The sequence below is a fragment of the Tachyglossus aculeatus genome, chromosome 5, assembly GCF_015852505.1.
Source record: "Tachyglossus aculeatus isolate mTacAcu1 chromosome 5, mTacAcu1.pri, whole genome shotgun sequence".
Lineage (NCBI taxonomy): Eukaryota > Metazoa > Chordata > Mammalia > Monotremata > Tachyglossidae > Tachyglossus > Tachyglossus aculeatus.
Window position 1 is genome coordinate 97,961,950 of NC_052070.1, and position 22,325 is coordinate 97,984,274.

General features: G+C 43.2%; 1 protein-coding gene across 3 annotated transcripts in view; it reads right to left on the reverse strand.

The window, feature by feature from the left end:
- Nucleotides 1–22,325, reverse strand: part of SV2B (synaptic vesicle glycoprotein 2B) — a 155,226-nt gene that overhangs the window by 51,456 nt on the left and 81,445 nt on the right. For 2 of the 3 annotated variants that reach the window (XM_038747123.1, XM_038747124.1), the window contains exon 2: nt 6,107–6,991. In XM_038747123.1, coding sequence (XP_038603051.1) covers nt 6,107–6,650 — 544 coding nt within the window. In that variant the 5' untranslated portion in view covers nt 6,651–6,991. Of the gene's footprint in view, nt 1–6,106; nt 6,992–12,093; nt 12,188–22,325 lie in introns of all 3 variants that reach the window. The other variant, XM_038747125.1, reaches the window with a different exon arrangement.

Consider the following 22,325-nt stretch of genomic DNA (forward strand, 5'->3'; position numbering starts at 1 on the left):
ATCAAGACTGTGAGCCTCATGTGGGACAAGTATTATGTCCTACCTGATTTACTTGTATCCCTCCAGCGCTTAGGACAGTGCTTGGTACATAGTAAGTGATTAACAAATACCACAATTATTATTATTATTGTTATTATTATTATTACTATTATTACTGGTGACATCATTTTGTAGAAGTGTATCCAGAGTCACCCAAGTCCGGAGCATATCTCCGGCCCTGTGGCGAGGAAGGAGGTTGGGGGCAGGAGAAGGAAGGATCTGACAAATAGCGTCTCTGTGTTTCCTTCCCAGGGACCCCTGAATATGGACCGAAGTTGAGTCAGATGGAGGCTGCATACTAAAGATAAAAATACCTCATATAAAGGTACCAGTATCAATCAATGGTGTTTACTGAGCACTTACTGTGTGCAGAATACAATACAACAGAGTTGGTAAACACAGTCCCCGACATCAAGGAGAATTGTTTCTGTACCAGAGAGGGAACAGACAGGCCAGCTGCAAACTGGATTATCCTGTATAAAAATGGCCTAAGTCATCTTACCCTAGGGAGACTCTGACATTAACTACGAATTACATGTGAGGTTGGTCTGGCTTCCAGGAAAGCAGGTTGGTAGCACCTAGAAAAGAAGCTGGCAATACATGAATCTCCTTGTAGGAAAAAATACCAACAAAAGACAATATGCTCTACAATATGCACAGTGCCTGCCAGGGAAACCCACTTCAGCTTCCTCCTGTGCATCTTCTCCCATTTCCCTTTCCGATATGTATCTAGAGAAAGTGGAATAAGTACTTGGCCGTCTGGCTTAATTCCATTCACATGTTAACAAGTTAAAGACTGATAATTACTGAGATGCCAGCATTCATTCCCTGAGAGATATGGGATTTTAAGAAGGTCAGTTGTTCTCATGCACATAATAATAATAATGATAATAACAGTGGTATTTGTTAAGTGCTTACTGTGTGCCAGGCACTGTACAAAGGACCGGGGTGGATACAAGCAAATCTTGTCAGACTCAGTCCCTGTTCAACATAAGGCTCACAGTCATAATCCCCATTTTACAGATGAGGTAACTGAGGCACAGACAAGTTAAGGGATTTGTCCAAGGTCACACAGCAGACAAGTGGTAGAACTGGGATTAGAACCCAGGTCCTTCTGAATCCCAGGCTAGACCACACTGCTTCTATGTCTATTTGACCATCCCCTTTCCATATATATGACCTAGCTGGAGCCATGAGAAGGAAGCCCATGGGTGGCACTATTGGAGAATATACGTGCCCAGCTGGAAATAAACAAATGCATGTTGCAGTATTCGTGTAGCACAGTTTGTACCACATAATGCAATGTCATCCTACGTAGCCTTTGTGGGAAATTTGTTCCCCACGTGGACTGACACCCTTTCTTTCCCAGAGTAGATGTATTCTCCATCCAGGTCCCTGTGAACCAAGGCACCGTTTCTGAGTCATTGAATTTTGCAGCAGAAACCCTTGTTGGAGGGAAACTAGCCACTGTAAAAAAAATTTACCCCACATTCATTCATTCATTCATTCATTCATTCATTCAATCGTAAAAGATAAAAGAGTCAGTTGATAGAGCAAGGGCCTGGGAGTCAGAAGGACCTGGGTTCTAATTCTGGCTCCTCCAGTTGTCTGCTGCGTGACCCTGGGCAAGTCGCTTCACTTTTCTGGGATTCAGTCACCTCCTCTGTAAAATGGGGATTAAGACTGTGAGCCCCATGTGAGAAAGGGACTGTGTTAACCTGATTAGCTTTTGCTTAGTAAAGTTCCTGGCACATAGTAAGCCCTTAACAAATATCATAAAAAAAACCCTAGATATACCAAGTGTGTGAGAGATAGAGAGAGAGAGAGAGACAGAGAGAGAGTGTGTGTGTGTGTGTGTGCGTGTGTGTGTGTATAAATAGACAGTGGGAATCCAATCCTCCCTTCAGGGAGAATGAGGTTCATTTGGGTTAGAGGTCTGGAGAGCATTTTGGTTTCACATTTAGAGAAGATTTGGGAATTTCTTATTTTACTTAAATCAATTCACTAAGAAACCCCAAAGAAACCCAAGTCCTAGTGTGATGAGGGAGATTTAATTTGAGGCGTCTATGTTGGAAATGCACCAGGTATTTCTCTTAACCCTTCCTACCCCAGTGAACGGCGAGAACTTGAACCCGGTATCCAGAGGCCCCACCTGTGCAGCTCTTCTAGACTGTAAGCTTCTCTCTAGATTGTAAACCATTTGTGGGCAGGGAATGTATCTACCCATTCTGCTTTACTGTTCTTTCCCAAGCATTTAGAAGTGCTCTGCACACAGTTATCACTCAGTAAATACCATTGATTGATTGATTTTTTTCTATTAATTAAGAACAGCAGAAAAAGGGGTTAGGAAGGCAGGTCCTAAAAGGCTAATTGGCATCAACATTTCCTCTGGAAGTCTGAAATAAGCAGTTGAATATGAATGCAGCCCAAAGAGAAAAAGCTTAGGTTAGACTGAGTACTGTATTAAGAGCTGACTACCCTCCTTTTACTCCAGTTTGCAGTGAGCTATCCTAGCAGGATCATTATTATCATTAATAATAACAATATTAATAATGATGTCAATATATTTGTTAAGTGCCTACTATGTGTCAAGCACTGTTCTAAGTGCTGGGTAGATGGAAATTCCTCAAGTTGGCCAAAGTCCCTGTCCCTTATGGGGCTCAGAGTCTAAGCAGGAGGAAAAACTGGTATGAAATCCCCATTTTACAGTTGAGGAAAGTGAAGGACAGAGATGAGTGACTTGCCCAAGATCAAACAACAGACAAATGGCGGAGCCGAGATTAGAACACAGGTCCTCTGACTCCCAGGCCCCTGCTCTTTCCAGGTAAGCTCATTATGGGCAGGGAACGTATCTACCAACTCTGTTATATTGTAGTTTCCCAAGTGCTTAGTACTGTGCTCAGCACACTGTAAGAGCACAATAAATGTGATTGATTGATGGGTTGATTGATGCTACTTCTTGATAAAAATGATGGCATTTGTTAAGTGCTTTCTTTGTGCCAAGCACTGTTCTAAGCACTGGGGTAGATACAAGGTAATCAGGTTGTCCCACGTGGGGTTCACAGTCTTAACCCCCCCCCCCCCCTTTACAGATGAGGTAACTGAGGCACAGAGAAGCTAAGTGACTTCCCCAAGGTCACACAGCTTACAAGTGGAGGATCCGGGATTAGAACCCATGACCTCTGACAGAGTGATCCTTGATTTTAATTAATTTTAACCCATGGTTTAGTCACATGGAAATGTGGGCAGATGGCTCTCCAGGAGAAAGAGGAAACACACCAATTAGGACTTGCTTTTTTTTCCCCCTTTCAGCTCCCGTGCTGGGGGACTAACAAGAAGTGCAGCTGTAATGTGGCTTCTCTAATGAGGCTACCAGTGACACTGACACAGCGTGAAACTGTTCCTGACTCTGACAATTTGTACCAACGGTGACTGCAGGATCCAGTTGGTAACTTTGAAAGGCAAATTAAGGTCTTGAAAGTTTTTTGGTTTTATTAAAAAAAAAACACCCACATCTACCATTCACACTGAGATTGTTTTAATGGGGGACTGTTTTTACAAGAAATCAAAGACCTCTTGCAGTTTCAAGACTGCCAAATAAATCGCTGCTTTCACTCTGTTCTCCTTTCAGCCACGTCCAACAATTCACCTTGACCTTCCTACCGTCTGGGTATTGCTGACCTGGATGTCCAACCCACGCTCTGAAGTCACCTCTTCCTAAGCTTCAGTGGTTGAAACAAAAAGATTCTCTATCGCCAGTAAATGGAGCATTTCCCAGCCCAGTCTCCTCCGCTACAGCAAGGGAATAGAAGCAGTTTCCTCCTTCTTCACTACAAAGAGGAGACAGGCATCCTTCTCTTCCCTGAAATAGGACACATCTGTCACTCAGAGCATTGCATACCATGATGGGAAAGGTGGTAAGGTGGAAGGTGGTGGTGGTGATGATGATGATGGCATTTATTAAGCGTTTACTACGTGCAAAGCACTGTTCTAAGCGCTGGGGAGGTTACAAGGTGATCAGGTTGTCCCACGGGGGGCTCACAGTCTTCATCCCCATTGTACAGATGAGGGAACTGTGGCCCAGAGTAGTTAAGTGACATGCCCAAAGTCACACAGCTGACAAGTGGCAGAGCTGGGTTTTGAACCCATGACCTCTGATTCCAAAGCCCATGCTCTTTCCACTGAGGCACGCTGCTTCTCTGGTGGGCAGGGAATGTGTCTGTTCACTGTTGTATTGTACTTTCCTTGCTTTTAGCAGAGTGCTCTGCACACAGTAAATGCTCAATAAATACAAAAGAATGAATAGAGTATAGGGTAGAGGCCAAGGACTTCTTATACGTCAGCAGCCTCCTCCCCACACTTCACAAACCATTCTACCTCCCTGAATGACTGGGCTAGAATCAGCCTCTGGAGGAGTCTCTAATCTCTGGACTGTAAATTCCTCCTCTAGACTGCAAACTCATTTATGGGCAGGGAATGTGTCTGCACACAGTAAGGACTCAATAAATATAATTGAACGAATGAATGAATTCACAGTCCATAGCACCGTCCTGCTTCATACTCCCCTTCTAGACTGTAGACTCTAAACTGTAATCTCTTTGTGGGCAGGGAATATGTCTGTTTATTGTTATATTGTACACTCCCAGGCACTTAGTACAGTGCTCTACACACAATAAGTGTTCAATAAATACAACTGACTGACTAAAACCAGATATGAGATACTAGGAATTTACCCCTCATAATTTCTGTCCTGATACCTGTAGTCATCCATTCTTTGATTTTCAGATTGCCTTAAAGCCCTAGCTATGTCCTTGGCTCTGAAATATGGTTGTATGCTCCTGCCGTACCCATCATCGCTTATCAAATACCATAAAAAATGGGAGTGATATCAATCCAGCCATTTTTAATGGTATTTGTTAAGCTCTTGCTATGTGCCAGGCACTACACTCACAGTCTAAATCCCCATTTTCCCGATGAGTTAACTAAGGCCCAGCAAAGTGAAGTGACTTGCCCGAGGTCATACCACAGACAAGTGGCAGAACTAGGATTAGAACCCAGGTCTTTGGACTTCCAGGCCCGTGTTCTTTCCACCAGGTCAGGCTGCTATCTGGCTTCGTTCCCTCCTTTCTCTAAAGTTACTTGTGAGCCTGCCGGGGAAGTCTATTTCACCCTGTGAAGTCCCATTGGGTCCCCTCTTGACACCAGACCACATGCACGGCTGGTACATCCTCAACTACATCCCACATCACAAAGTCAGGAGCCTTGGGTCACTCTCTCACTTTCTCTCATGGGCCCAGAAGGAACAGGAGATGTAGAGGCAGAGCGAACAGTTGGAATCCAGCCATCAGACAGAGCTGAAGCCTTGAAAAACAGTGTCAGTTCAAGAAGAGAGAATCGACTATTCCCACTAGACTGTAAACTCATTGTGGCCAGGGAATATGTCTATTACATAGTACTCTCCCAAGTGCTTAGGGAATAATAATAATAACGATGGTATTGGTTAAGTGGTTACTATGTGCCAAGCACTGTTCTAAGTGCTAGGGGGGGATACAAGGTAATCAGGTTGAACCATGTGGGGCTCACATTCTTAATCCCCATTTTACAGATGAGGTGACTGAGGCTCAGAGAAGTTAAGTGACTTGCCCAAAGTCACACAGCTGACAAGTGGCAGAAACAGGATTAGAACCCAAGACCTCTGACTCCCAAGCCCATGCTCTTTCCACTGGGCCACACTGCTGGCCTAGTGGAAAGAGCACAGGCTTGGCAGTCAGAGTACATGGGTTCTAATCCCAGCTCTATTACATTTCTGCTGGGTGACCTAGGGCAAGTCACTTCCCTTCTCTGTGCCTCAGTTGCCCCATCTGGGACAGGGACTGTGTCCAACCTGATTACTTTGTATCTACCCCAGTGCTTAGAACAGTGCCTGGAACGTAGTAAGTGCTTAACAAATACCATAATTAGTAAATACCACAATTATTACGGTGCTCTGCATACAGTAAGCACTCAATAAATAAAACTGACTGACTGACTTTTCTACATGGCAGGACAGCACCCAGGATACACTTACCCAGCATTCCTTTGTTGGAACTTGACAGACACATGTCCTTCTCAGCACTGGGGAGGACAAAGCCGACCACAAACACCTCCACCCCGTCGGCCATGAGGGCCAACCCTAAAACAAAGAAGAGGGTCCACTGGAAGCGGCCATGGCCACATTCCTCGATGATGCTCTCGTACTGGTGGGCTAGCTGCTCTTCATCCTCCAGCCGCTCCGCCAGGAGGTCGGCGCGATCTCGAAAGTCATCCGGCCGGGAAGGGGATTTCTTCTTCTGCTTCGCCCTGATGTCGTCAGGGTGGGGGATACCCTGATACTCCCCTTCGTAGACTTCGTCGTCTTCATCATGACCTTCCGTCGCATCGCTCTGGACATCTTCCTCTTGGTTGGGGTCCTCTCCGGTCCGGTAATAGCTGTCACTGGGGGTGTACCCCTCATAATTGCTGTCCTGATACCTGTAGTCATCCATTCCTTGATTTCTGGATGTCCTCGTCTCCCTAGCTATGTCCCTGGCTCCATGATATGGTTGTGCACTTTTTCTGTTCCTTTCATCCATTATCTGTAATTGGATTTAGGTCCCCGATACGTTGGGATGTGCCTATATTTCCCAAAATGCAGAATATGTCCGAGCTGTTTAAACTAGAACACCATCCTCTCCCACTGTGTTCCAAACAGATGGATGGGTACGAGGAAAAGCTTTTTGGCCTTTTCAGGCCAGTTTTTGCAGAGGTTTGAAAGCTTTGTCCGCTTCAACCCCGTCTCCTTCAGCGGATGAGGAGAGGAATGCGACGGGAGTTGCTGAAGGGAGATATGTCAGGGACTTTCCTTGACAAGGCGTTAGGAAGACTTGGTAGACTGCTTGATTTTCAGATTCATTCTGGTGGTGAAGGTCATTGCCTAAGAAAATGGAAGAGGGAAAAAGAAACAACAAAGCGGCAACTTTAAATTACTGGAGAAACAGCTTGGGCAACAAAAAGGCAGTTCTACTGCAGTTTAGAATAATAGGTAAAACACAGACAGTCTCAAGCACCTGTTATAGCTAATTTCACATCGACCAAATGGACTCGAACCAAACATTTAGCTGTGAAGAGGACCTCAAGAGACAATGCCAGGGACTTCACTGTATGTTAAATTTTAGATTTACCTTTACAATAAGTGCCAGGAGTTTTCAGATGGGAAGTCCATTGGGCTTTGGGTGGGATTTCCTGCCAAATGGGTTCTAACTCTGACTCTACCAGGTGTCTGCTGTGTGCCCTTGGATGAGTCATTTAACTTCTCTGGGCCTCAGTTTCCTCTACTTTAAAATGAGGATTCCATGTCTACTCCCCTCCTACTTAGACTGTGAGCCCCATTAGAAACAGGAACTGTGTCCAACCTGATGAGCTTATCTTAACCCAAACCTTAGAACAGTGCTTGATACATAATAAGTGCTTATTAAATATAAGAACAGTGCTTGATACATAATAAGTGCTTGTTAAATATAATAATGATAATAATAATAAAGCTTTTGTCCATGAACTCCCTCCTCAAATCCAACAGACAATTACTCTCCCCCCTTTCAAAGCCTTATTGAAGGCACATCTCCTCCAGGAAGCCTTCCCTGACTAAGCCCCCACTTTCCTCTTCACCCATCCCCATCTGCATTGCCCTGACTTGCTCCCTTTCTTCTTCCCCCTCCCAGGCCCACAACACTTATGTACAAATCTGTAATTTAATTATTTATATTAATGTCTGTCTCCCCATCTCTAGACAGTAAACTCACTGTGGGCAGGGAACGTGTCTGTTTATTGTTGTACTGTTCTCTCCCAAGTGCTTAGTACAATGATCTGCAAACAGTAAATGCTTGATAAATATGAGCGAATGAATGAATAAGATTCTTAACATTTGCGAACAAAAATCTGGAGATGTCTGTTTCTGGACAAACATATCAGCAACAATCTCCCATTTGAAGCTAAAGAGCACAGGACCCCATCACCAAGAGAAGCAGCATGGCTCAGTAGAAAGAGCACGGGCTTTGGAGTCAGAGGTCATGGGTTCAAATCCTGGCTCTGCCAATTGTCAGCTGTGTGACTTTCAGCAAGTCACTTAACTTCTCTGGGCCTCAGTTACCTCATCTGTAAAATGGGGATTAAGACTGTGAGCCCCCCGTGGGACAACCTGATCACCTTATAACCTCCCCAGCGCTTAGAACAGTGCTTTGCGCATAGTAAGCACGTAACAAATGCCATTATTATTATTATTATTATTATCACCAACAATTGTTGTTCTTCTGGTCCACTAGTGCAGTAGAGGCGAAATTGGAAATAACCACCATAAAATCTGCAGGTATTTTATGTTAAATAAGTTGACATGCTTCAGTGGCATAGGGGCTAACTGTTGTTCTGTTGTAGACAACATACTCTTGTGTGGATCCCTGCTATGGAAGAGTCAAGACTGTAAGCTCATTGTGGCCAGGCAACGTATCTGTTAAGTGCTAAACTGTACTCTCCCAATAGCTTAGTACAGTGCTCTGCACACAGTAAGCGCTCAATAAATATGATTGTCTAAAGCACCCAAGTATAATTACCTCATCAATCAATCACATTTATTGAGCACTTACATGTGCAGAGCACCATACTAAGTGCTCAGGAGAGCACAATATAATAGAGTTGACAGACTTGATTCCTGCCCACAACAAGCCTATAATCCAGAAGGGGAGGAGTTAACTGACTTGCATAAGGTTGCACAGCAGTCAAGTGGCGCAGGTGGAATTAGAACCCAGGCCTCCTGACTCCCAGTCCTGTGCCCTTTCCACTAGCCAGCATGACAGAAAATCCAAAGCAGTGTTCTTTACTGGGTTTAGGCAATCAGTGGCATCCTCACACTGCAGGATAATTCATGGCCCCTCCCCAGTAGGGCAAAGATCCCATTAGAAGCATCCCTTTTGACCCCTCCATCACCCAAAGCTCTCCCTTTCATCTTAAGTCAATCAATCAATGGTATTTATTGAGCACTTACTGTGTGCAGAGCACCAACCTAAGTGCTTGAGAGAATACAATACATCAGAGTTGATAGGCACATTCCCTGCCCACATCAAGCTCTAGACTGCAAGCTCACTGTGGGCAGGGAACATATTTACCAACTGTTATAGTGTACTCTCCCAAGAGCTTAGTTCAGTTTAGCACTCAATAAATATGCTTGATTGACTGATATCCTGGTTGATATTCACATGCAGAAGAGGTGGGGATAGTGTTATTTTTCCCTATTCCCTGCCTTGTGAATTCTGTGCAGTCTTTTCGAAGGTTCCCTGTCCATCATTTGGTATGAAGTTTGTGTACTGAGCATCCTCTTCATCTCTCTATTCATGCTGGGAAGCAGGGTTGCCTACTGGATAAAGAACAGATCGGGGAGCCAGAGGCTCTAGCCTGCCACATGCCTGCTGTAGGACCATGAGAAAGTCATACTTATCTGTGCCTCAGTTTCTTCGACTGCAAAATGGGGATTTCAATATCTATTCTCACTCCTACTTAATCTACGAGCCCCATGGTGGGCAGGGATTGTGTCTGACCTGATTGAACTTTTACCTACACCAGTGCTTAGAAGAGTGCTTGACACCCAATAAGCGCTTAACAAGTACTATTTTAAAAAATCCATGAGTGCCAGGGGAGTGAGGAGAAGTGCACTTCTTCCAATTTATTTCCCTCTGTATGTTGGGTTTTTTTTTAAATCTCTCTCCTTAGAGTTCCCGTGTTCTTGAGATGCTGTTTGCTGTCCTTGAAAATAGTCTCTAGCTATTCTTATTCCTTTATCATGTCACTGCTGTTCGTGAAGACAATTTTCAGTTATTCTTTCCTTAGTGTTCTTCCTCCCAGTCCCTTGGGCTCACAATTTATTAATGTCTCTGATCCTAAACGCCCTAAACCCTACTTTTGCAGTCACCTACGGCACTAACCCTGCATAGTTACCATTGATTGATTAGGATAATTCTTGACTACCTAAAGATAAATCAATCTAAAGTATACATTTCACGCATTTTCCCATTTCAGATTCATACTGGAACTTCACTGCTGGGTATCTATTTGGGGAAGGTAGGAGAGTTACAAATCATTTTTTAAACAGCTGGAGAATCTGCCTAGTCCTCAGGAGAAATTCTTGAAAACTCTCTCAGCTCTCATGCATTATTGCCATCAAACGCGCATTTTGCAAATGTTATGTGGTTGAAATGTATGCAAGGAATTCTCACTGGAAATGCAGTTCCAGGTCATTTCTTCCCAGAAAGGAGCACAGCCATTATCTAACTGAGCTGAACTACCATTGGCCCAAGATTATCTGGTTAACTGCAGACATGGTACCCATCCTAGATTTACAGTGGCCCTGTTGTTTCAGAAGAGACTCAGAGATGTGAAAGAAGGTGTGCAAATTCCTGCATTCCTTGATGGGACAGTTGGAAGAACCATTACAGAATCAGCATGGCTATGGAAAGGGCCCGGGACTGGGAGTCAGAGGACCTGGGTTCTAATCCCAGCTCTGTCAACTGTCTGCTGTAAGACCTTGGACAGGTCACTGTCACTTCTCTGGGCCTTGGTTACCCCATCTGTAAAATGGAGTTCCAATTCAAACCTGTTCTCCCTCCCACTTAGCTTGTGAACCCTGTCTGGGACAGAGACTGTAAGTGTAACCTGATTATCTTATATCTTTGCAAACTCTTAGTATAGTGCTGGGCCTAGATAATAATGATTTATAATAATTAAGAATTAATGATATTAATTAATGATTTATATTTCTTTATAATGATGGTGTGTATATATAATTCTATTTATTTATATTGATGCTATTGATACCTTTTTACTTGTTTTGATGTCTGTCTCTGCCCTTCTAGACTGTGAGCCTGTTGTAGGTAGGGATTGTCTCTGGTTGCTGCTGAACTGTAATAGTAATAACAATAATGGTATTTGTTAAGTGCTTACTATGTGCCAAGCACTGTTCTAAGCACTGGGGTAGATACAAGGTAATCAGTTTGTCCCATGTGGAGCTCAGTCTTAATCCCCATTTTACAGATGAGGTAACTGAGGTACCAAGTAGTTGTGACTTGCCCAAAGTCAAACAGCTGACAACTGACAGAGCCGGGATTAGAACCCATGACCTCTGACTCCCAAGCCCATGCTTTGTCCACTAAGCCATCCTGCTTCTTGTACTTTCCAAGTGCTTAGTATAGTGCTCTGCACACAGTAAGTGCTCAATAAATTTGACTAAATGAATACTGTTTCCTTTGATCTTTTCAACCTTCTGATTCCTTCAGTTGTGTACTCTCTGAGTTAGAAACCAGTCACGTTGATGGCTCACAATATAGGGAACCCTGGCTCCATTTTCTGATGGTTTGAACTAAAATGCATGTAACCATTATGGGTGTTGGATGTAGAGAATTTGAGAGGAAACTTGAAGTGATGTGATAGAATCATATTATCCATAAATAGTCTGTCTTCTGGATGTGCCGTAAACTATGCCTCTCCAGGAGAGAGACGCTGGACTATGATGCTCTATAACCATCGGTGTTTGTTGAGATTCTGCTGTATCGTGCTCTTTCAAATGCTTAGTACAGTGCTCTGCAGATAGTAAAGACTCAATAAATACCACTGATCATTGATTGATCAATTGATTGATTTATTTCTAAACTGAAAACTACATAAGACCATGCTGAAAAGGTGCAAAAGCACGGGCTTGGGAGTAAAAGGATGTGGGGTTCTAATCCCTGCTTGGCCACTTGTCCGCTGTGTGACTTTAGGCATGGCACTTCACTTCTCTGTGCCTCAGTTCCTTCATCTGGAAAATGGGGATTAAGACTATGAGGCCCATGTGGGAAAACCTGATTACCTTGTATCTACCCCAGCACTTAAAACAGTGCTTGGCACATAGTAAGCGCTTAACAAATACCATCATTGTTATTATAAATGATGAGATTTTAAAGGCAGAAAGAATCATTCAATTCAATTCTGTACCCAAGTGGTATCCCCATAACCTACCTGGATTGCTTATTGCAGTTTTTGACATAATGTCCATTAATACTTCATAGTAAAGACGTAACCAGGATTACACTCCAAACAGTCGATTGTGATGCTTCTTGTTCAGAAACAAGAAGAGATGGGAAAAGAACAATGAGGAAAATACATGTAGTGTTTCCCTCATTAGATTATAATCTCTTTGAGGGGAGAGATTGTGTCTCCCACATCATACATTGTATTTTCCCAAGTGTTTATTACAGTGCTCTGCACAGAACCAGCACTCAATAATTGATTGGTCAAATGACAGAAGCGTCACAACCTCTGTAATCAATCAATCCATACTATTTGTTGAGCACTTCCTCTGACCTGAGTACTGTACTAAGCGCTTGGGAGAGTACAATAGAGTTAGAAGACACCATGCCTGCCCTCAAGGAGGATGCCTCCTCTAGCCAGGGGGACCAACTCTCAAATAAGGCTTTGAAGGAGATTCTGTTTTAATCAATCAATCAATCAATCATATTTATTGAGCACTTACTGTGTGCAGAGCACTGTATTAAGCACTTGGGAAGTACAAGTTGGCAACATATAGAGACAGTCCCTACCCAACAGTAGGCTCACAGTCTAGAAGGGGGAGACAGAGAACAAAACCAAACATATTAACAAAATAAAATAAATAGAATAGATATGTACAAGTAAAATAGAGTAATAAATATGTACAAACATAATTACATATATACAGGTGCTGTCGGGAAGGGAAGGAGGTAAGACGGTGGGGATGGAGAGGGGGACGAGGGGGAGAGGAAGGAGGGAGCTCAGTCTGGGAAGGCCTCCTGGAGGAGGTGAGCTTTCCGTAGGGCTTTGAAGGGAGGAAGAGAGCTAGCTTGGCAGATGTGGGGAGGGAGGGCATTCCAGGCCAGGGGTTTTAGAAGGGCTTTGAAGATGGGCTCTGAATGTCTCCCATTGAGTATCCTTATCAATCAATTAATGGTAATTATTGAGCACTTATTTTGTTCAGAGCACTCTATGGAGTGCTTATCCCTAGGATTTCCCTCCTACCTCACCTCACTGCCTCATTCCTACTACAGCCCAGCCCACACACTTCACTCCTCTAGAGCCAGCTTACTCGCTCTGCCCGGATCTCGTCTGTCTTGGGGCCGAACCCCACTCCCACATCTTTCCTTTGGTTTGGAACTCCAGTCCCTTCCATATATATCAGACCACCACTTTCCCCACCTCTAAAGCCTTATTAAGGTCACATCTCCTACAGGAGGCCTTCTCTGACTAAGCACTTTTTCCCTGACTCCCTCTCCTTTCTACCTTGTCTATGCACTTGGATCTGTGACCTTTGGGCACTTGGTATTCCCCCCACCCTCAGATCCACAGCACTTATGTACATATCATAATTCCTCTAGACTGTAAGCTTGTTATGGGCAGGAAAACTGTCTGCTAATTCTGTTGTATTGTACTCTTCCAAGCTCTTAAAAAAGAGCTCTACACATTGTAAGTGCTCAATAAATACCATTGATTGACCGAGTGATTGATTACTTATATGTATGTCTATTTCCCCCTCTAGACTGTAAGTTTGTTGTAAAGAGGGAATGTGTCTACCAACTCTGTTGCACTGTACTCTCCCAAGCACTGCTCTGTGCTTGATTGATTAATTGTTTGATTATCTCCCATATCCCATCTCAGTTATGGTCAGCCCATTTTAATAATAATAATAGTCATAATAATGATTATGTTGATGGCATTTGTTAAGTGCTTACTATATGCCAAGCACTGTTGTAATTGCTGGGCTAGATACAGGGCAATCAGGTTGTCCCACATGGGGCCCACAGTCTTAATCCCCATTTTCCAAATGAGGAAACTGAGGCACAGAGAAGTGAAGTGACTTGCCCCAAGTCATACAGCTGACAAGTGGCAGAGCTGGGATTAGAACTCATGACCTCTGACTCCCAAGCCCGTGCTCTTTCCACTAACCCATGCTGCTTCTCAATAATAATGATAATAAGGATGATATTTATTAAGTGCTTACTATGTTTCAGGCATTGTTTTAAATGCTTGGGGTAGATACAATCTAATAAGGTTGGACACAGTTCAATCATCTAGTTTGGCTACTGGTCTTATGAGCAATAGAGTCTTGGAAAGGTTGTGGGGCAGAGAGCACCTTGCCACTCCACGGGTTAGCCCCCAGAACTCTCTTCATTTCGAGTGAAGACACTGGTATTGATTTAGGATTCAGTGCTCTTTATGGCCCCACTGCCTCAGCTTTGGTATAGATTCTCATCTAAGTATCAGCGAACTTAAGCTGTTAGTGGAATCTTCAGGGATTCATTCGTTCAATCACATTTATTGAGTGCTCACTGTGTGCAGATCACTGTACTAAGCGCTTGGAAAGTACAATTCAGCAACACATAGAGACAATCCCTACCCAACAACGGGCTCACAGTCTAGAACGGAAGCAGTGTGGCCTAGGGATAGAACCTGGGCCTGGGAGTGAGAAGGACCTGGCTTCTAATCTGGGTTCTGCCACAAGTCTACTGTGTGACCTTGGGCAAGTCATTTCATTTCTCTGTGCCTCAGTTACCTCATTTGGAAAATGGGGATTAAGAATGTAAGCCTCATGTGGGACAACCTGATTGCCATGTATCTAGCCCAGCGCTTACAACAGTAGTTGGCATATAGTAAGTACTTAACAAATACCATAATCATCATCATCATTATTATGACTATTTATTGAGAGCTTATATAGCCCTGTCCCACATGGGGCTTACAGTCTTAATCCCCATTTTCCAGATGAGGTAACATCCAACCTGATTACTCTGTATCTACCGCAGCACTTAGAACAGTGCCTGGCACACAGTTAAGTGAACTAAACTGAAAATTCATTTTGGGCAGTGAATGTGTCTTTTTATTGTTACAGTGTACTTTCCCAAGTGCTTAGTACAGTGCTCTGCACACAGTAAGTGCTCACTAAATATGAGTGACTGACTCCATGCTAATAATGCAAGTTCTACATCCTGAAAATCTGCCACTGCAGAATCATTAGATCTTCAAATTGCTCTGCTAAGAATGAACCTATTTCTCAGATTACTGTGAACTCTAATTTTTTTTTTATGCTTAAACTGACAAATCGGTTGAATTTAAAATCTTGCTTTTTGTAATACATTAACTGGATTTAATTGAGTTAAGCATTTTATTGAACTATTTTTTCCTTAGAGGTATTCGTGCTGTGATGTTATAGTATGTATATCATTTTGACTATAATTCATTCTTCTTCCAATCCTCCCTCAGGCAATTATTGAAAACAAGTTACCGTGAGACTGCTGAATATACTGGTTGCGTTTGCTTTCAGAGTTCATTCAGAATTGATTTATTGTCGACGCCCTGAGAATAAAATGTGTTCTTGCGTTTGGTTGCCTTGGACCACCTGCCGTGACTCCTGAAATACAAGGATGACGCTATCGGGGGAGGGCCGTTATGGCAAAACAAGGAATAACAACAGGGTGCTATCTTTCCCTAATACTGTGAGCCAATTTCTCTTTTAAGACTTACAGGAACAGCTTTTCGTACCCTGCCTTTGCCAGGATTGATTATTGCAGCAAAACTCCTTCTTTTTCTGATGTTCTTATATCCTTTCCCCTGTGTTGGGCTGTGTTCTGAGATCAGAGAAATTATTGGTGGATACAATTCCCTCCAGACTGTAAGCTCATTGGGGGCAGGAAATGAATCTGTTATATTCTTGTGTTGTACTCTCTCAAGCGCTTAGTACAGTGCTATGCACACAATACATGCTCAATAATTATGATTGATTGATTAAAACCCAACCCGATGAGCCTTCAGGGAAGGAAAGAGCGCCAAATCCTGGATTCACACCCACAGTCTAAGGAGGGTTTGATTTTGCTTACATTATTTATTTAATTGTCTTCCCTACATGTGAGAAGCAGTGTTGCTTAGTGGAAAGAGCTCAGGCCTGGGAGTCAGAGGATGTGGGTTCTAATCTTGGACTTGACACTTCTGTAGACTGTAAACTCCTCTCTAGACTGTAAACTCATTGTGAGCAGGGAATGTGTCTGTTTGTTGTAATATTATACTCTCCCAAGGGATTGTTATAGTGTTTTACACCCGGTAAATGCTCAATAAATGCGACTGGATGAATGAATGAATGATCTGTTATATGACCTTGAGCAAGTCACTTAATTTATCTGTGCCTCAGTTTCCCTTTCTGTATAATGGGGAGTTAGACTGTGAGCTCCATGTGGGACATGGACTGTGTCCAACCCAATTATCTTGTTTCTACACCAGCATTTAAAACAGTGCCTGACACATAGTAAGCCCTTAGCAAAAAGCATTTTTAAAAATTCAGGTTTTTACATATAATAACAATAATGACGGTATTTGTTAAGTGCTTACTATGTGCCAAGCACTGTTCTAAGTGCTGGAATAATAATGATGGCATTTGTTAAGTGCTTACTATGTGCCAAGCACTGTTCTAAGCACTGAGGGGGATACAAGGTAATCAGGTTGTCCCACATGGTTGTCTCCATTTTACAGATGAGGTAACTGAGGCCCAGAGAATAATAATGATGATATTTAAGTGACTTGCCCAAAGTCACACAGCTGAAAAGTGGCAGAGCCGGGATTAGAACCCATGACCTCTGACTCCCAAGTCCAGGCTCTTTCCACTGAGCCACGCTGCTTCTCAATATTTTCAGATTTCCAGAGATAGGCTACTTATGCCTATCCAACACTCCCTTTGCCCTACCAAATGTTGCTGGGGATGCTGATGCATGGTGGGTAAATCATCTATCTTAATCCAAGACAAGAAAATGTTCGCTTTTGCCTTGACTAGCTCAGTAACTGAATCAAAGGTTTTTCAGTTGTTTTTAACGAATTATGTAGACAATTAGAACTCTACAGACACACATGTAACTTATCTGTCTCCTTGATTTTTTTAAAATGATATTTGTGAAGCACATAACTAGGTGCCAGGCAGTGTACTGAGCGCTGGAGTAGATACAAGTGAATCATGTCCAAGGTGGGGCTCACAATCTCAAGCCTCCTTTTACAGAAGAGGTAATAGAGACCCAGAAAAGTTAACTGACTTGCCTAAGGTCATAGAACAGATAAGTGGTAGAAGCAGGATTAAAATCCAAGTCCTCCTGATTCCCAGGTCTGTGGTCTACCCACTAGTCAGCAGCATGGCTTAGTGGAAAGAGCACAGGCTTTGGAGTCAGAGGTCATGGGTTCAAATCCTGGCTCTGCCAACTGCCAGCTGTGTGACTTTGGGTAACTCACTTAACTTCTCTGTGCCTCAGTTACCTCATCTGTAAAATGGGGATTAAGACTGTGAGCCCCCCGTGGGACAACCTGATCAACTTGTAACCTCCCCAGCACTTAGAACAATGCTTTGCACATAGTTAGTGCTTAATAAATGTTGTATTATTATTATTGTATTATTAGTATTGTATTATTAGTCCACGCTGCTTCTCCATGCGGTTACCAATGGGGATTGCAGGTGATCAGAAAATGTGGAATCTCTGAGCCCTCAGCCTCGAGTTTCATTCTCTGGCGCTATCCCTCTCTCCTGCAGTGGGAACATTACTTCCTATATCTTAACTATTTCCACTGCTAATGTATCACATCTCCCAAAGCTGGCTCAAATGAACCTCACACAGCCAACTTACAGTCCTTAATTGAGACACTACTCAGAGCACTGTTGTAAACACTTGGAGAACATAGAGAAGACGTAAAAGATGAGATAACTGCTCTCAAAGAGCTGCAAATCTAATGAGAGCCATCAGACAACATAAGCTGATGAATATACATGAGTTTAGAGAACATAAAAATACAGATAAATAATGGACACAAGAGAATTAACAAACAAATAACGATTCAAAGGGCAATGTGGTTTTTCTTCTGCCTTCTAAAGGAAGCTTCATGAACATCTAAGAACCTGTAACTGTTTTCCATGTGAAGTAGCCTTTTGCCTTAGACAGATGCCCATTTTGTAGGCAGATGGTTTCTTCTCCGAGTCAGCAGAAATGTCATTCTACAGAGACCAGTTTTTTCGATGAGAAGAGGGGATATTGCTTTTGAAGAGGACAGTCTGACTCAGCCCAAATGTGTCCCAAGGAGCACTAGAGCATAGAATGGAACGCACAAAGTTGCATTTTATTGACAGATTCTACTTCGGACTGACTACAATCTCCAAGTGCCAAAGAAGAGATATAGTTACCTGCAGGAAACTTTGGCCTCTACGCTCTCTTCCTGAAATACAATCTGTTCCGAAGTTATTCCCTCAGTTCAAAATCTCCTTTAAAAAGTGGGAAGTCTCAGAATGACTCAGAATCCCAAATCAATCGCAAAAACTGCAGGCGTAACCTGAAGAATGTCATGGGGATTAACGTTGAAAACTGCCCAGCGGATAATCCTAGAACACGAGTTGCTTTGTTTGAGATTTAGGACACGCTTGTTCTGGTATCTGCGCCCTTACTGCTGTAGCCCTTGATGACACTGAGAGGCCCTAAACAGACCAGTGGAAGGGGGTTTAATATCCCCGCAACCACCACTCCCCACCTAGCTTCAGGGCTGTTAAACTGAGCTCAAAGTCATGACCCGGTTCAAGAAAAAATTCAGATCCCTGAAAAATGGCCCAGTGCTGAATGCTGGTCTGGGCTGCACTTATGAGCTCATGGGAAGCACTGTGGTTCAGTGGAAAGAGCACAGACTTGGGAGTCAAAGAACCTGGGTTCTAATTCTGACACCATCATTTGGCTGTTGTGTGACTTTGGGCAAGTCACTTAACATCTCTGGGCCTCCGTTTCCTTATCAGTGAAATAGGTATTAAATACCTGTTCTCCCTCTCTCTTAGACTGTGTGTCCTGTGTAAAACAGGGGCTCTGTTAAATCTTGGGCTGGATCCATGTAGGAATCAAATGTTAAATCTTCAAAGTCTCAATATTCATAGCTCAGTAACACTGTCTGACCCAAATGTCTTACATCTACTCCAGTGTGTGATATAGTGCTTGGCACATAGTAAAGCACTTAATGATACCTCCATTATTGTTTTTAATTATTTTGTAGGATTCAGATCCTTTGGATTTACATTCTCTTTTGTGGTATTTGTTAAGCATTTACTATGTGTTAAGCACTGTTCTAAGTGATGGGGTAAATAGATAGGAGATAAACAGGTTGGGCACAGTCCCTATTCCGAACAGGGCTCAGAGCCTAAATAGGAGGGAAAAGGATTTAATCCCCATTTTACAGATAAAGTAACTGAGACCCAGAGGAATTAGGCACATCTTCAAGAGGCCTTCCCTGACTAAGCCCTCCTTTCCTCCTCTCCCACTCCCTTCTGCATTGTCTTGACTTGCTCCCTTTATTCATCCCCCACTCCCAGCCCCACGGCCATTTTGTACATATCTGTAATTTTACTTATTTATATTACTGTCTGTCTCCCCTTCTAGATTCTAAGGTCATTATGGGCAGAGAATGTGCCCATTATATTGTACTCTCCCAAGCAATTAGTACAGAACTCTGCACACAGCAAGCACTCAATAAATACAATTGACTGGCTGATGGACTTAAGTGACTTACCCAAGGTCACACAGCAGCCAGATAGCAGAGCAGGATTAGAACCCTGGTCCTTTGACACCCAAGCCCATCCTCTTTCCACTAGGTCAAACGTCTTCCCTTCTGCTCAAAGGTGAATCCCAGCCCAGTATGGCCTATCAGGGATCTGGATTTCTTCTTGACCTTGAGCTCACTTTATCCCAGCTCTGTGGCCAGGTGGGGAGTGGTGGGGAGGAGTTGGGGGCAAGGCCCATTCCCAAACATTATGGCAGGAAGCAGCCATTACCAGGTCTCAGATTTCCTCTTTAGGACTCAGGGTTTCCTTCTCAATAAATCTCCACATTCTACATTGGCCTGATGATACTGTTGAGCCACAGGTCAGGGGCTCTATGCTAAGTGGGTGTTTATAGTGCTCAGAGCACTGTGCTCAGTAATTGACAGAATACAATAAAGTTGGTGAGGGCCTTTTGTCAAGCCCATTCTTTGGAAACTTTCCTTAATTCCCCATGCCCTTCCAAATGACCCACTCTCTGCCATGGGACTGGTCCTGGAGAGATAAGTAATGTTCCCTGCTCTTAATCAAACAATCTATCGTGTTTATTGAATGCTTATTATATGCAGAGCACTGTACTGAGTGCTTGGGAGAGTATGACAGAATTAGCAGACATGTTCCCTGTCCATAACGAGCTAACGGTCTAAAGGGGGAGACAGACATAATATAAATAAATAAGTAATTTATCATGTAGAAGAGCAGCGTGGCTCAGTGGAAAGAGCATGGGCTTTGGAGTCAGAGGTCATGGGTTCAAATCCTGGCTCCGCCAACTGTCAGCTGTGCGACTTTGGGCAAGTCACTTAACTTCTCTGTGCCTCAGTTCCCTCATCTGTAAAATGGGGATTAAGACTGTGAGCCCTACGTGGGACAACCTGATCACCTTGTAACCTCCTCAGTGCTTAGAACAGTGCTTTGCACATAGTAAGCGCTTAACAAATACCATCATTATTATTATTATTATTAATGCTCTTCTCCTTTATGTGTACTTTCCAAAGAAACAAAAGAGTATCTTTCTTGCCAACTTTCACAACACTCATTAATTGTCCTGCACTCTTTAGGCAGCAATTACATGCTATGTGACCTGCAGTTATCCGTAAGTATTCCTTATCCTGTAATTAACTCCCCCCCTATAGTCTTTCCCTTGGATAAATCAGCTTCAGTGGCTTCTAACCCTGTAATTAGCTGGCACTTACGGAGGTTCCTGAGGAAACTGTGCACAGAACACTTGTTTGTAGTTTTAGGGAGGCTAGAAACTCTAATCTCTACGAGGCTCTTTCATTCATTCATTCAATCGTATTTATTGAGCGATTACTATGTGCAGATTACTGCACTAGGCGCTTGGGAAAGTACAATACAGCAATAAATAGACACATTCCCTGCCCACAACAAGCAGAGACACTGGAGGGGTTTATCAGACACCTTCCTTTTAACTTGGCATAGGTGACATTTCAGGTTTTCCAGCCAGGAAGTTCCCAGAACCTGGACTCCTTCCCTACTCCATCCTGCAGGAAATTTTACGAAGTATTGTGGGGTTGATAGTCTCTTGGCTCTGAAGAGAATATCCAGAAGTTGAAGGGTAAGTTATGTTAACCAGATGAGGGTGGGGGGAGGGAATAATTCCTCTTCCCTAGACCATTTCCAGGGAAAGAGAAGGGAAAGGATATGTTTAGGAGAGGCAATTTAGTGGGGAATTTTCATAAGATCTTTGGTAATTACTAGAATGATCTGTAGAAACAGATGGCACTGCGGAGATCATCCTGCATGAGGGACAATTCTGTCAGCAAAATACCAACCCCTCAGAGCTGCTCTCCATTCATGATATTGGGTTGCAGTCCAATTCCAGATCCTGAAACCACAAGAGCACACAAAATTCACTGAGTGGGCTGGAAAACATACCCACAAAGAGCAGGCCTGTTTGAGACCCAGTGGCCTGCAGACGCACATTGCCTTTTGACTCTCCTGACCCCCATGGATTTGCAAATGTAGTGTGCAAGTATTTACCCTGACAATTTTAGAAAATATTTTCCTTTTCACATATCCTTTTCACATATATAGAGAAGTAGTGTGGCTCAGTGGAAAGAGCACAGGCTAGGGAATCGGAGGTCATGGGTTCTAATCCCGTCTCTGCCACACGTCTGCTGTGTGACCTTGGGCAAGTCACTTAACTTCCCTGAGCCTCAGTTACCTCATCTGTAAAATGGGGATGAAGACTGTGAGCCCCACGTGGGACAACCTGATCACCTTGTATTCCCCCTAGCACTTAGAACAGTGCTCCACACATAGTAAGCACTTAAAAATTTGTCATCATTATCATTATTATTATATCCACTAACAGGCTTTGTTTTCACTTTGTGGAGCTGAAACAAAATGCTTTTTTTCTCTGCCATAAATCTTCCACAGCAAAAACATGTCTTCTTGCCCCTAAATGCAGGAAACCACTAAAGTAGGTAAACTTAGATAGAGAACAAGCAAGTCCAGTCATTGATTGATACATACCCAGCACCCCTTCTATAGCCCAAGCAGCTATAACACAGAACTCAGGAAAAAAAATACTGGATTCTGCCCTGTGAAGACCCCATTATGTAGACAATGTCACTTATTTCAGGTAACAAATGCAACTATGCAT